The 12,870-nt window shown below is 52.3% G+C and overlaps 2 protein-coding genes across 2 annotated transcripts; both read left to right on the top strand.

Moving 5' to 3' along the window:
- Positions 1 to 7,201: 7,201 nt before the first annotated feature.
- Positions 7,202 to 8,275, top strand: LOC115308931 (E3 ubiquitin-protein ligase XIAP-like). Its single transcript, XM_040216796.1, has one exon. It carries the CDS (start codon positions 7,202 to 7,204, stop codon positions 8,273 to 8,275), a length of 1,074 nt encoding a protein of 357 aa, XP_040072730.1.
- Positions 8,276 to 8,279: 4 nt separating this feature from the next.
- LOC120844842 (baculoviral IAP repeat-containing protein 7-B-like) lies at positions 8,280 to 9,275 on the top strand. The gene has a single exon (XM_040216795.1). The coding sequence runs from the start codon at positions 8,280 to 8,282 to the stop codon at positions 9,273 to 9,275; it is 996 nt and encodes a 331-aa protein (XP_040072729.1).
- Positions 9,276 to 12,870: the final 3,595 nt, after the last annotated feature.

Here is a 12,870-nt window from a genome sequence, read left to right as displayed (position 1 = left end):
GAGAAATTTCTATAAATAAAAATGGACATGTTTAGGAGTGCATTCCTGCCTTCTTCGCGAATCGACAATTACAACAATCCCCACAGCACCACCACGGCCGCAACTTCCCCTTTCAATACGACTGTGCATACAACTACGGCTCCCATGACCACTATTACTACTACTGCTACTACTAGTACTACTACTGCTACTACTAGTAGTAGTACTAGTACGAACCACAGACTAGACACCGTCCCACTGACGACACCCGACCAAAGAAACGTAGCATCTAATGCGACCATAGTCTACAACATGATGCTGGCATATTTCTGGAAAAACACCGACAAGAACAAGCGATCCGACATTTACGACAGTCTCACGCTCCGAAACGCGGTGACTTCCGCGAGCGACCATCGAGCCGGTAGCGAACGTCTCTTTAGAAAACACGTTTACGAGGTTTTGGGCAGAACCTTTCCCTGGATCCTTAGCGTCGATAACGTCCGCGTCTACGTCTCGGACCAGAGATCCGTACTGCCCATCGAGATCCTCATTCCACGCAGGGCGGCCTACACCAACGAGAGCGCAGACTTGGCTTTTGTCGGGCGCGTCCTATACGACCAGTACAAATCGGTGATTGATCCGTACGATCACGTCACGTATTTGGTTAGGAATCACCCCAAGCTCGTGGAACGCTACCCCATGTTCTGGTCCTACGTGTTTCTCAAAAACGTTCCGGCGTACAACGATTACGTGGAAGGCGACTGGAGCGACGAGAAGACAATCTTTTCGAGTCAGACCTATCAGGCGGGCTGGTTGAATGCAGACGCAATAACAATGCTGGCAAGCACAGTCACGAATCTGCCCTTTGGCGGAACTGGCGGCGTCGGCGAAGAGCCCGTAGCCCTGGGCGTGCGCGCCATGTACAACCTGGAGTTATTTAGTTCTGCCTACAACGGAGACTACCTGTTTACGGCCGCCGCCATCCGCAACGCGTACAAGTTTGCCTACGACTCGTGCCTCTACGTTCCGCGCGGCGTGGCCACGGCCGAGCTCCGTTCGCTAAAGAAGAGTGAGGTCCTTCTGGGCGTGCGGCAACCCACCATCTCCGACGTGGTCAACGACATCAACAACGTCAAGACGTCGTCCGTCATGGTCTACCTGGACGGAACCGTGAGAAAGAAGCGCGGCGGCGGCATCGCGAGTGGCGGCGTGGGTTGCCTCAAGGCTTCCGGCCTGCAAGAGGACGTGGTGGAGAAAATTGTCGAGAGCGTCGAGTCGACCGTCAAGACCATACTACCCCGACTGTGCGAGACGATAGGAATTCCGAGCGTGATTGCCAACGCCATGACGGCAACGAAAAAGATTCGGCTACTAGACGCGCTGCGCACCGTGGACAACGTCCTCTTCCAACACAGCGACTGGGAAGAGAGAATAAACAGGGGTCTTGCCGCGATTCCGTCTCTGATCAACAACATAACCGACGAGCCGATCGTCAGCTTTGTGCCGAGCAAAACGGCATACACGCACGTACCCACAGGCAGCACCCTCGAGCTACCCGGCTTTGACAACTCGATTGTGCTCTCCACTCATCTCGATCCCGAAACAAACAAGCGCTTCTGTCCCCTCAAGTTCATTTTACAAGAGCCCTTCCTCTATCTAAACAAGGGGAGCGGGCGTTACTTTACCCACTCGAGTGGAGGTCACCCGATGCCCTTCACCCAGGTAGTGGGATTACGCATACTGTATCACTTTCTCGTCCAATAAAAAAAACACGACCTCCATTATTTGGCGTGACCTTGTGTTATGAGAGTACTTAAGCGTCGCCCTTCTCCACACACAATAAACGTATTGACACCATGGGTATCCGAAACCTTTGGAATACACTCAACGCAGTTTGCAACCGCGCCGTCGAGGAGGAACTGGCACCGTTACTCGAGTCTCAGTTACAGCTCTTGGACGACCCCGGCAGTAACGTCGAGACGGCCACGAACCTCGTTTTGCGGACGTATTTTTCGCCTACGCCGTCTGCGCGTCACTTCGACTATGAGAGCGTGACGTCCTCGTTCGTGATCGGAGAGTCGGCGCGCATTCAAGTCGTCGTCGACGGTAACATTTTTCTACACCACTGCAAGCACTCGCTGACGGACCACCATCTCAAGACGTTTGCGGACAAGATCGATGCCGCACGAGCGATCGCCGACCGAGAGGAACGAGAGCGAGCGTGGGAAGCCTTGAACCTCGAGATTATCAAACACTACGTTCGCGAGACCAACGGAGATCTGGTTGGCGATTACGTCGAAGACTATATCGAAGACGACGCGTTTGTTCTTCGAGATTTGGACTGGGACAAGGAGTACGAGGCGAGACCGGGCGAACGCTGCATCCGATACGACGCCTTCTTCACGACGGTGTTTCATTGCATATCTAGGACGGTCAAGAGGGTCGTCAAGGGGCTGTCCCTAAACAGGCGTGTGGAAGTTGACGTGGTGGTGGTGTTTGACGGAATGTCGCCGACGGTAAAGTGGCCCGAGCAGTACAAGCGTCGCAGTAGAGAGCTGACCAACGTCATCAAAAACTCGTCTGGCGAGGACACCAAGCGAGTTCGGACCATCGAAAATTCGAGACTGCAGTCTGTCCTGAACGGAAGGCTCAAAAACTTGGCACGCTACGGCAAAGACGCCATGGCCACAATCTGCCGATTGACCGCGGCCTCGGACGTGATGCAGCACGTCAGGGAATATGCCACGCTTCTCGAGAACCCACTGTACGCCAACGAGGTGATTGACGGCTACTCGAACGAGTCGGCTGCAGCGTACCAACTCTCGTCCTTTACGATCCTGCCGCCGTTCTACGTGGGGGAAGGCGACGTCAAGGTCGTGGACTCTTTAATGTGTCCGCCGCCAAACGACGAGCGCTGGGACGTGTCCGTCGTTGTCACCGACGATTCGGACATTCTCCTCGGGGTAGCTGCGGTCGTGGAAAAGATACCCTCGCGAGACGTCTACGTGTATTCGGCCCGCCAGTACAGCGAGAGCAAGAAGCGACAGGACGAACACAGGTTTGAGTTTGGCGGCGTGCAACACGCCGTGTCTCTGTTGGACAGGTCTCTTCCCAGTCGTCAGGCGGGTTACTACCACATCAAGGACGATTTCTTTACTCGCGCTGTACGCGTCAGTAGCTCCGATCTTCACCCGCTGTCGTTTGTGGTGCCAATCTTGCTGTACGGCGGCTACGAGATGCTCCCGTTTATGATAAGCTCATCTAAAAAGGTGGACGGCAAGAAGGTGGACCTGTTTCGCGCAATGATGAACGCCGCAACGAAGGAGACTAGCTTCTTTGACATTTTACTGGCGGCGGTCGATGCCGCGGCACCTATGGAAGGGTCCACTACGCGGAGGCGAGCGGCCGCAATGTCCAAGGACTGGCCCAAGGCGAACGAGCGTCGGCAGAAAGTAGAGGAGATTGTCACGAAATACCTGAAGCTGCTTCAGTACACCGCGCTCTACGCCACGCAGCAGGACCGGCTAGCGTGGTACGTAAAGCCCGTAGAGTTTGTGTACGAAGACCGCGTGGTAGAGAGGGACGCGACAACAAACGCTTTCGTCACGCGACCGATCACGACCATGGGGCAGAACAAGGCGTGCCGCGTGAGTCTCGCCGACGTTGCGAGCGTCATAAGGGCCCTAAAGGCCAGCGACGCGTTGGAATCTGCGGTGGACATACGAGCTTACGTTATCGAATCTAGCGGCGAACACCTTGCGGTTTCCAGCGCCATCAAGGCGCTTTCGGCGCTCTACATGATGGGTGCTATGGAGTTTGATGACGACTACGACAATTGGTCGGACGTGGAAGCCCTTGCTGCCGTCTACAAGTGGTACGAGACCCGCTGTCTGTGTCCCTGCATCAAGACGATGGATCTACGACGCGTCTTGTGCATCTTTAGACAGAGCAGCGACTGGTCTCGCACGTTCACCACTAGCCTCATCAGACGGGCCTATAAGAAGAACAAGCGGCGACTGAGCAACCTCCGATTTCCTATTTTCGACGCCATTTACAACGACATGTTGTGAATAAAAGAACGTTTGTTTGGACACACACACACACACAGACGCACACACATAGAGACACAGATGTATAGCAGCGTGCAAGCTAGCGTAAGCGTTTATTTTAGGCAAAGCAGACAAACACAAGCGAAAGCGAGTCACTTCTTGTAATACGACACTTTGTAAATGCCATAGTCGTTGGTGGACGTAATGTTTGACTTTGTAACATCTTTTAATATCTGCAATTTTTGTATGGTGATGTAGTAGAAACAGTCGACGAGCCTCGAGACGACCAGATTGTGTAGACACATCCAATGCTTCTCGCAATAAAGGCGATCTGACACGTACTGTCCGTCTTCCTTGGGTTTGATTTTGGCCACGAGCGCCGGTAGAGAGGTGGTCACCTCGTAGGTGCCGTGGTACGTGACTGGAATCACGTCGAAGAAGGATTCTTGTTCTTCCAAGGGATTGAAAGTGTAATCGAGTGGCAAAGTGGTCGTCTTGTCGTTTACATAGCTTTGCAGAACGTGGTGGAGAAAGGGTAGAATTGCATGCACGTTGTGATGCGCCGACGAGTGACGGACGTAGAGGTAGACGTAGTGCTTGGTGCATATTACGTCGTGCACCTTGAGATCGCGCAGCACGTTGATGAAGTTTATACAGTCCACCACCACTCGGTTGGCGTCCTTGTCCCTGTATGAAAAGACGAGTAGATAGTGGGACGACGAGCTGTCTTTCTGACAACACTCTGCTCCCTCTACGACCGATGGGACGTTGTTTTGAATAAAGAAATTTGCGATAGCGATCCAGATTTTATAGGGTATCGACACCGAAAGGTCCAGTTCGCAATGGAGATAGTCTCGCAGGGTCCTCATTTTTTGTTGCGAAAAGATATCGACGAACGTGACCTGTTTCAACATTTTACTCCCTCGATCGTTCAAATCAGTCAACGAACCTTTTTGTTAATGTATATGGGGGCGTTGGCGGTTTTTTATTTCAAATGCATACGGGCACGTTGCTGTCGTCGTCCTTGTTGCGAGGCGTGGACGTGGATGGATTGGAGAGTAGCGGCGCCATCATCGTGGAGGCGTCTTCCATGGTTTTACGGAGCTTGTCTCGCATCGAGTTGGACAACAGGTCGTCGCTGTCACATATCAGTCTGTTGAGAAACTTTGTTTCGACCGGAACGATGACTTCCACGTCGTCGGCCACGGACCACCTACAACGGGCTAGGAAGAGGCGCAAGGCCGTCGCCGAAACAAACTGCCCCCTAAACAGGTTGTAGCAATTAGACACGGAGGCAAAAGCCTTGAGTAGTTCCTTCTCGAGAAATTTCTTGTTGATGACGCTAATCTCGGTCTCGTCCTCGATAAAGAGCTTGATGAACATGTTCAAAAAGTCGGCTAGTACGCGTTGGTCCACCTCGCACGTGGATATGGCCGCCATGGCGCACTTCGCTCCGTTGGCGTCGCGCGTAGTGTGCATGGCAGTAGACATGGACGTGCACCACGAGATGATGGACGACGACACGCTAGGCGAGATGTGGTGTTCCAGATAGTTGGGCGACTGGACCCAGAGTAGAAAGTCGTTAAAGAAGCGCGAGTCGTACAGGTAGGTGTTTTCGCCGCGGCAGCTCCTGCAGAAACGCGTGTGATAAAACAGGTTGGTGGCCATCCGAAATAGCGCCGTGTTTGAGTAGGTGGCAATTTCTTCCTGGCGCGGAGTGGGTATGCCCTTGGTCATCTTGAGGCACTGTAAGGTGGCCCCAAACATGTCCGAGTCCATCATTTCAAAGTTTAGGCACTGTAGAAACAGGCCGAGGTTACGGGGCGAGACGCAACAGGCCTGGCTGTAAAATTTGTTGAGCTCCTGCGTGCCCTGGTCCGACTGTTTGTGCACTTCGACGAAGCGAGAGTCAACGCGCCCGTTGCTCATGCACTGTTCTATGATGGAGGCGATGTTAAGGACCGACACCTCGGTGGCCGGCGCCTTCTTCTTCTGCAGGGCTAGCACGTAGTGGTTGGTCCACGGCACGGGGATCGTGTCGGAACTCTTCATGATGAGCTCGTTGTGGTGACGCAGCGTCGTAGAGATGGCCGGATCGATGATGTTGACGTCGTCCGTGACCCGCTCGGCCGGCATGACGGTCCGGAGCGTCATGTAGTCGGTGTCGCAGCGGTACACTCCGTTCTCGACGTTACTCGTGTACAACCTGTTGCTCTCTTCGACCAGGAGGTTGATGACGTCCTGTGGCTTGTTGTTTTGCGAAAACTTTACGCGAATGGCCCCGACAATGTTTTCGTTGACGGTGTGTGGCTGCGTGATCCTGTGCACGAGGCTGAGACCGTTGGCCACGTCGAGCCAGTTGTGGCCCATGGCGCTCTCAAACTGAAAGATGGGGTTGCACTTTACGCGCACCGCCGCGTAGTTGCACAGGGATACTAGCATGACCGCCGTAATCTTGGCTGCCGTCCTTGCGCCCACCGCCATACCGCGAGTCGCCTCGCGCGCATGGGAAAAGATCTCTTCGATGTAGAGGAGTAGCAGGCGCAGAATGGCAGTAGCGTACGCGTCCACGTACGGCTTCAGATCCCTGATGACGCGCTGAGTGGTCGACGAGGAAGAGGTTTTCCTAAGTATGTTGAGACTGTTTCGTACGTATTCGATTCCCATTACGCAGTGAAATACTGTAGTGTTATTCAGGAGCGTTTGGATGGCCATCTGATCCATGTCGACCGTCATCAGTATGTTACTACCGAGCTCGAAAACGCGAAAGAGCATCTTTGCAACCGGTTCCACATCGTCGTTGGTCAGGAGCGTCGCGCGCGCCTTGGTAATGTGCTGCATGAGTTTCTTGGACGAGTAGCCGAGTAAGGTCGACGTGTCGTTTGGGAGCGTGGGCACGTATTTACCGCCAGTTTTCATGTACGACACGTTTCGATTTTCCTGCTGTTCGAATACGGGTAATAAAATATCGGTGACGTCTCCGTGATTCACCGAGTGTTGACATCGTCCCTTTTTCAACAGGTCTAAAAAATTTTCTGCGACAGACATTTTTATAATAAACAAAATTGCTACCGCCTATGGGAGGTCGACTCCGCTCCCAGTCGAGGTCAACCTAGATATGGAGAGAATATATATTGCGCACCGAGTAGAGAGCTCCTCTCATTATCGTCGCTATGGCGCACCTCGTTACGGATCCCATAAGCAAGGAAGTCGTGCGTCGCTTCAAGACGTTCGCCGAATGGCGACTTCGCACCAGAGCCACGCCTCGAGACTTTGCCTATGCCGGCCTAGAATATTGCGCTGACCGGAAACACATCTACTGTCGGCACTGCAAATTTCAAGTCGCCGAACAGGACTGGGAGACGCTCACGTTTCACCCGATGGACCTTCACCGCCGAATGCCGTGCAAGTTTCTCGAGCAGTACAGGGACCCGCGGCTGAACGTAGCAAAGGTCGTGTCCGTCTTGCCGAGCTACTCTCACCCGGTCTACAAGAGATACGTCGACGAGAACATTCGAGCCAAGACCTTTCACGATGTTCGAGGCCCTGCGTTCGCCAAGGCCGGCTTTTTCTGCTCGCACGACGACGAGCAGGGCTACCTCTCCCGCGAACAGATAGTGACCCGCATAATCGTTTGTTTCTACTGCGGGGTGCAAGTATTTTCGATCCTCGACTGCGAAGAAGACGATCCGTGGCTGCTACACGCCCGCAGGTCCCCCAATTGCGTGTTTCTACGAGTGAACAAGACCTATTACTACGTGCACGATGCAGTCGAAAAGTTTTACAGGAGCGAGATGTACTGGGCGTCTCACTTTCCCGAGATCGACGATCTCGTCAAGGACCCAAAGTTCCGCAACAGGACTATGAGTACTCTGTACACGGCCAACCTGACGCATCCCTTGAACGTATCGGCGATGGTGAGTGCCATTCGGAGCAGCAAGGCGACTCCGTTGGGCAGTCACGCTCTGTTTGAGCCAGTGAACGCCCTTCCTTCGTTCGATCACAAGGCTATCGGTAGGTGGGGTAACTTTGTGATAGATAGCGCGATCAGTGATACGCACTATTCCGCTATAAAGTCACGAGACGAATCAACTAAGAGGTGCATCGTATGCATGAAGGCTCCGGCTAACATTGCCTACTTGCCGTGCGGACACTGCTTGTCGTGTTTCGACTGCACCATATTATTCAAACATTGCAAGGCCTGTAGACTCAAAATCGACTTTATTTGTAGAGTCTACTTCGCTTAAGAACATGTCTTTCTACTGGAGACTGTTCGACCACGACCCGACTGTGGCCAAGGTGATGTCCGACTTTAAAACTTTTGCGACTGGGCCTTTGCGCAACAGTACCCCCACACCCAAGGACTTTGCCATGGCAGGACTCGCCTACGATCCGGAGAAGCGGATTCTCAGCTGCTCGATGTGCCAGCAAAAGACTCAACTCTCTACTATCGTGGCCTCGGACGAAACACTTCCCCAAGGACTGCACGAATCCGACTGTGACGCACCGCTACGCACGCTGAGTCCAGACGTCTCGGCGGTGGTGACCGAACAAGCGCTTGCCTTTAGGCCCGAGTTTCAGACTTACACTGCGAGGTTCGCCTCCTTCGACGCTCGGCCGAAAGAAGAAGACGTCTTTGACGTGGATTACATGGCATCTGCGGGATTTTATTACCTGACCGATCGGACCGTGGAATGCTTTTGTTGCGGACTTCGGTTGCTTTCGTGGGAAGCCGACTACGACGACCCAGTCGAGGAACACGCCAAGTACAACCCTCGCTGCCCCTATCTTCGATTGTGCGCGAGCGTAACCTACACCAAGGAGGTGTCCGACGTGTATAGAAATAGCGATTTATTTTGGTTGCTAGAATATACCAAGGACATTGAGTTTGTCTCAAACAAATACAGCCTAGACTTTATAACGGCATTGGCCACTTCCAAGTTTGATCTTTCCTGTCCGAATAAGCTAAAGTCCTTTCTCGAAAACAGCGATTCGTTTTCGGCGGCGAGCGTAGGACGTCCGTATCCCACGCGCATCGACAAGACGAGCATCTCCATGAAGCGGTCCGATCCGTCCACGACGATTTGCGTCGTCTGCATGAACTGTCCGGTGTGTATAGTTACTTTGCCCTGTGCCCACGCCGCGTTATGTTTAAATTGTCTATTTCCCATGATTTACAATTCGAGAGAGCAATTTGTGTGTTGCCTTTGTAAATCTGTAGTGAGTGGAATGTATCGAATTCATTAAATAAACTATTTGTACTGGCACTAGTGTAGTGTGCATGCAAAAGAACGATTCGTGACTCAAAAATATAATCACGCGAAATATTTATTTTAAAGCATAACTTATTCGTCTTCTTCGCCAATTGAGTCTTCTCCTTCGTCGTAGTTGAAGGTGTTTAGGACGATTGGACCCAGCATTCTGTCGTCGTCCGATTCGAGATATTCGTCGGCGTCACTGTCGTAGTCGTCACTGTAGCCGTCGTCACCGTCACCGTCGTCACTGTCGAGGTCTTGGTACTCGATGTCACCCACAACACCGTCCACACCTTCGATAACGTCTAGGTCGGTTGACGCAATGTTTCTTAGTGACGGAGGCACTGTGCTAGAAGTACAGAAAGTGTATTCACCAAGGTAGACGTCCTTGTTGGGGACGTCTCTAGCGGTGAGTAGGATGGCCGTCAGTCTTCGATGCACGTTGAGAAATTAGTGAAGCGTTTCTCGGCGTATAAATCCGAGTCCGGTCATGCAGAGGCTCCGTATGCCAACGTCGATGATCCTCTTTTCTGCGAGATACATCAAGGCTTCGTCGTCTAGGTGATAGCACGATCCCATCTGCAAGTGAGTCAAATTAGGTACACCGTCCGCTAAGCACTTTACAGAGTCGTTGGTCAAGCCGGGTGCGTGACGTAGGAGCAAAGTCTTGATGTTCGGGTAGAAACGAACCAAATCACTGACGTGGCGGTCTCGCAGCATTGGATAGTGCACCAACTCCAAGAATGTGATGTGCGTAGGAAAGCTTCTTAATATTGAAATTTCTGTATACGCACAGTGAATTTGCCCTTCCACGTTGTCCCAAGCGTAGCCCTCTTCTTCGTGGTATATACTAAGCACCACTGTTTTCCAATCCACCACGCTTGACACTCTGGACTGAGCGAACACTTGTACGCAGGTGTCGGCCAGCGGGAGAGATGGGGACCTGTCTAGTCGAGCCATTGTCGCTTTGGGTTATGGGGTAGTCGTAGCGTCGTGTGCGAGTATATATATATATACCCTCACTCGCTATCTGAAAACGGAGATAACGTTTCGGTACAAAAAACAAAATCGTACATTTCCTGACTCAACTGATTCGAAGCGCAAAAGACAAAGTGCGTCACGTTATCTTTAGAGGCGAAGAGTTCCGTCGTTATCACCAAGATAGCGTATATAGATTCGTTGTTGTGCAATATCACTCGAAGGACAGCTCGACTGGCGTTTCTTATTCCAGTCAGACACAAACTCTTGAGTCGACGCAAAGGAGCCAGATGAATCAATCCCTCGTTCCTGATACGGCCACCGTTGTTGCTGATTTGAAGATGTTCGAGAGATTGAGCGTAGGTCGCCAAGTATTGTAGAGCAGAGTTTGACAATAGGGGGGCGTTCCTCAGAAGTATGGTCTTCAGGTGCGTATACGTACAAACAATGTACAACAATTGTGCGACCTCCAAGGTCGGATAGTCGACAAGGTCCAAAACGGTCAGAGCGTTCGCGGACACATGAGAAAGTTTACAAATTTCGGAGAACAGGACGACCCTCTCTCGTTCAAACTCTTCCTCATTTGAGTCTTCCGAATAAACGTTGGCCACTACTCTGCTCCAGTCGAAGGTTCGCGATTGATCAAACTTGGTGGCCTCGCGAAACACTTTGGACACGCTGGATGCTACTCCGGTCATGTTCTACGTTTGTCGACGCGCTTCGGCAGGCGCGCGTATATATACGTACGTTTTGTGTATGTAGAAAAATAAAGCCTCTCGAATGATTGTTTGTTTATTTCAAAAAAGACACGTACTAGACGTTGCGCAAAGCTCGCATAATGTGATCGCTTTCGGTGTAGTATCTCTTGTACTTGTAGCGCCTGATCTCGTCACTGACGTCGTCGTCACCGTCGTCACCGTCTTCAGCGTCGTCGTCGCTATCCACGTTGCGCTCAGCGTAGTCGTCGTCCGAATTTCCGTGAAACTTGGGCTCATTATTATTATTATTATTTGTCTCGTACACCGTCCGTCTGGTACGCAGAGTCGATTTGTAGCGGCCTCCGCCGGTCGAATGGAAGAAGCTATCCGTGGACGGACCCAGCGGTCTCTTTTCCCAGTCGTCCACGATCCTGTAGTTGGGGTGATTGGAAACGCGATACTTGAATTCCTTTCGCACGTTGTCGCGCGCGTTTGGACGAAACTTTGCACCAGACTGTCGGTGCACGATGTTGTCGGAATAATACGTGTCGTGCGTGGGCAAGTTTGTAAAGTCGCCGTTTATTGTCCTATACAACTCGCCTAGCTCGACCATCTCGTAGGCCACGACTATGGTTTCCAGAAAGGACGGCGGTGGGTCGCGAATCACGTCGATCCACTGCCCCACCTTGATCGAGCGGCTGGTGACCACGTCGTGAAACTTGCTAGATATCTTGTCAATGTTTACGTTCACCAAGACTCCCGAAACGTAGGGCGAATGATTATCTCCGGTGGTCCTACCGACTTTGGTTTCCAACAGGGCTGCGCCGTCGCTTCTCGCTTTAAACACGGGATAGAACGAGTTAGATCGAATAGCCTTGGCCGTTTCGGCGTACTCCCTTCCGCACATGACGTCGCCCTTCTTGTTACGCACGGGCACTATCGAGTACATGTCATTCAACACGTGAACTGGAAATTGACTGACGAAAATTGGGGCGCTGCGCTTGTGCATCTTAAAGACCTGAAAGTCTCTGATCACGTCGTTGGCACGCTTTATGAGACGGTTCTTGTCCGACCGCAACCCCTCGTGAGCGCTCGTGAGAAACCTGAGCAGGCTCGGCGGGAGTTGGTCGAAGGAATAATCCACGCGCACTTGATACATTTTTTTATTACACGGGATACATGTACTTGGAGTCGCTGCTGGCGTTTCTGGACATTGTTCGCCTACCGACACTGACGCTGCGACCGAGTCGGCCTCGGTTGATGAAAATGCTACGGCTCCTCCTGTTGCCGACGCTGCGACTCCTCTTCCTTCCTCTTCTTCGACCCGAGGAGAGGACGCTCCTACTCCTACTCCTCCGCCGCGCGACGCTTCCGCTCCAGCTCCTCCGCCGCGCGACGCTTCCGCTCCTGCTCCTAGTCCTCCGCCGCGCGACGCTCTTGCTACGACTCCTCCTCGTTCTTTGACTCGATGGTCGAATCTTGTCGAGGATCGCGTGAGTTATCAGCGCGTGCCTGGCTCGATTGATCGGACATGACGCCGGCAGTCGGTGTTTGCGAGCAAAGGCCTGAATTAGTTTCCCTAATAAAAGTTTCAGGTAGGTTGGACTCTGTCCTCGTTTAACCCGCATGGAGCCGAGAATGCGCCTTTGATCTTCCTTGGTGAAATGTTCGAGGCGATACGGCTTTCTCGTATCGAGTCTACGACCGTTCCTGTTGCATCTCGAACACTTTGTTCTGGCGGTTCGTTTCGAGAAACCGCACTTGGAACATTTGACCATTTTTATTTGCTCGTTAAAAGCCATGCCTCTCAACAGAGCCTCGACATTTTCTGGAACGCGCGTCGGAAGACGCTCTTTGTTCTTGAGTTTGTTCACGTAAGAAGAGACCTTGACGGCGATGGCGTTTTCGCGA

This window comes from Ixodes scapularis, unplaced genomic scaffold, assembly GCF_016920785.2.
Source record: "Ixodes scapularis isolate PalLabHiFi unplaced genomic scaffold, ASM1692078v2 ptg001041l_1__unscaffolded, whole genome shotgun sequence".
Taxonomy (NCBI): domain Eukaryota; kingdom Metazoa; phylum Arthropoda; class Arachnida; order Ixodida; family Ixodidae; genus Ixodes; species Ixodes scapularis.
The sequence above is the reverse complement of the archived record's forward strand: the minus strand, read 5'-3'. Positions and strand labels throughout refer to the sequence as shown.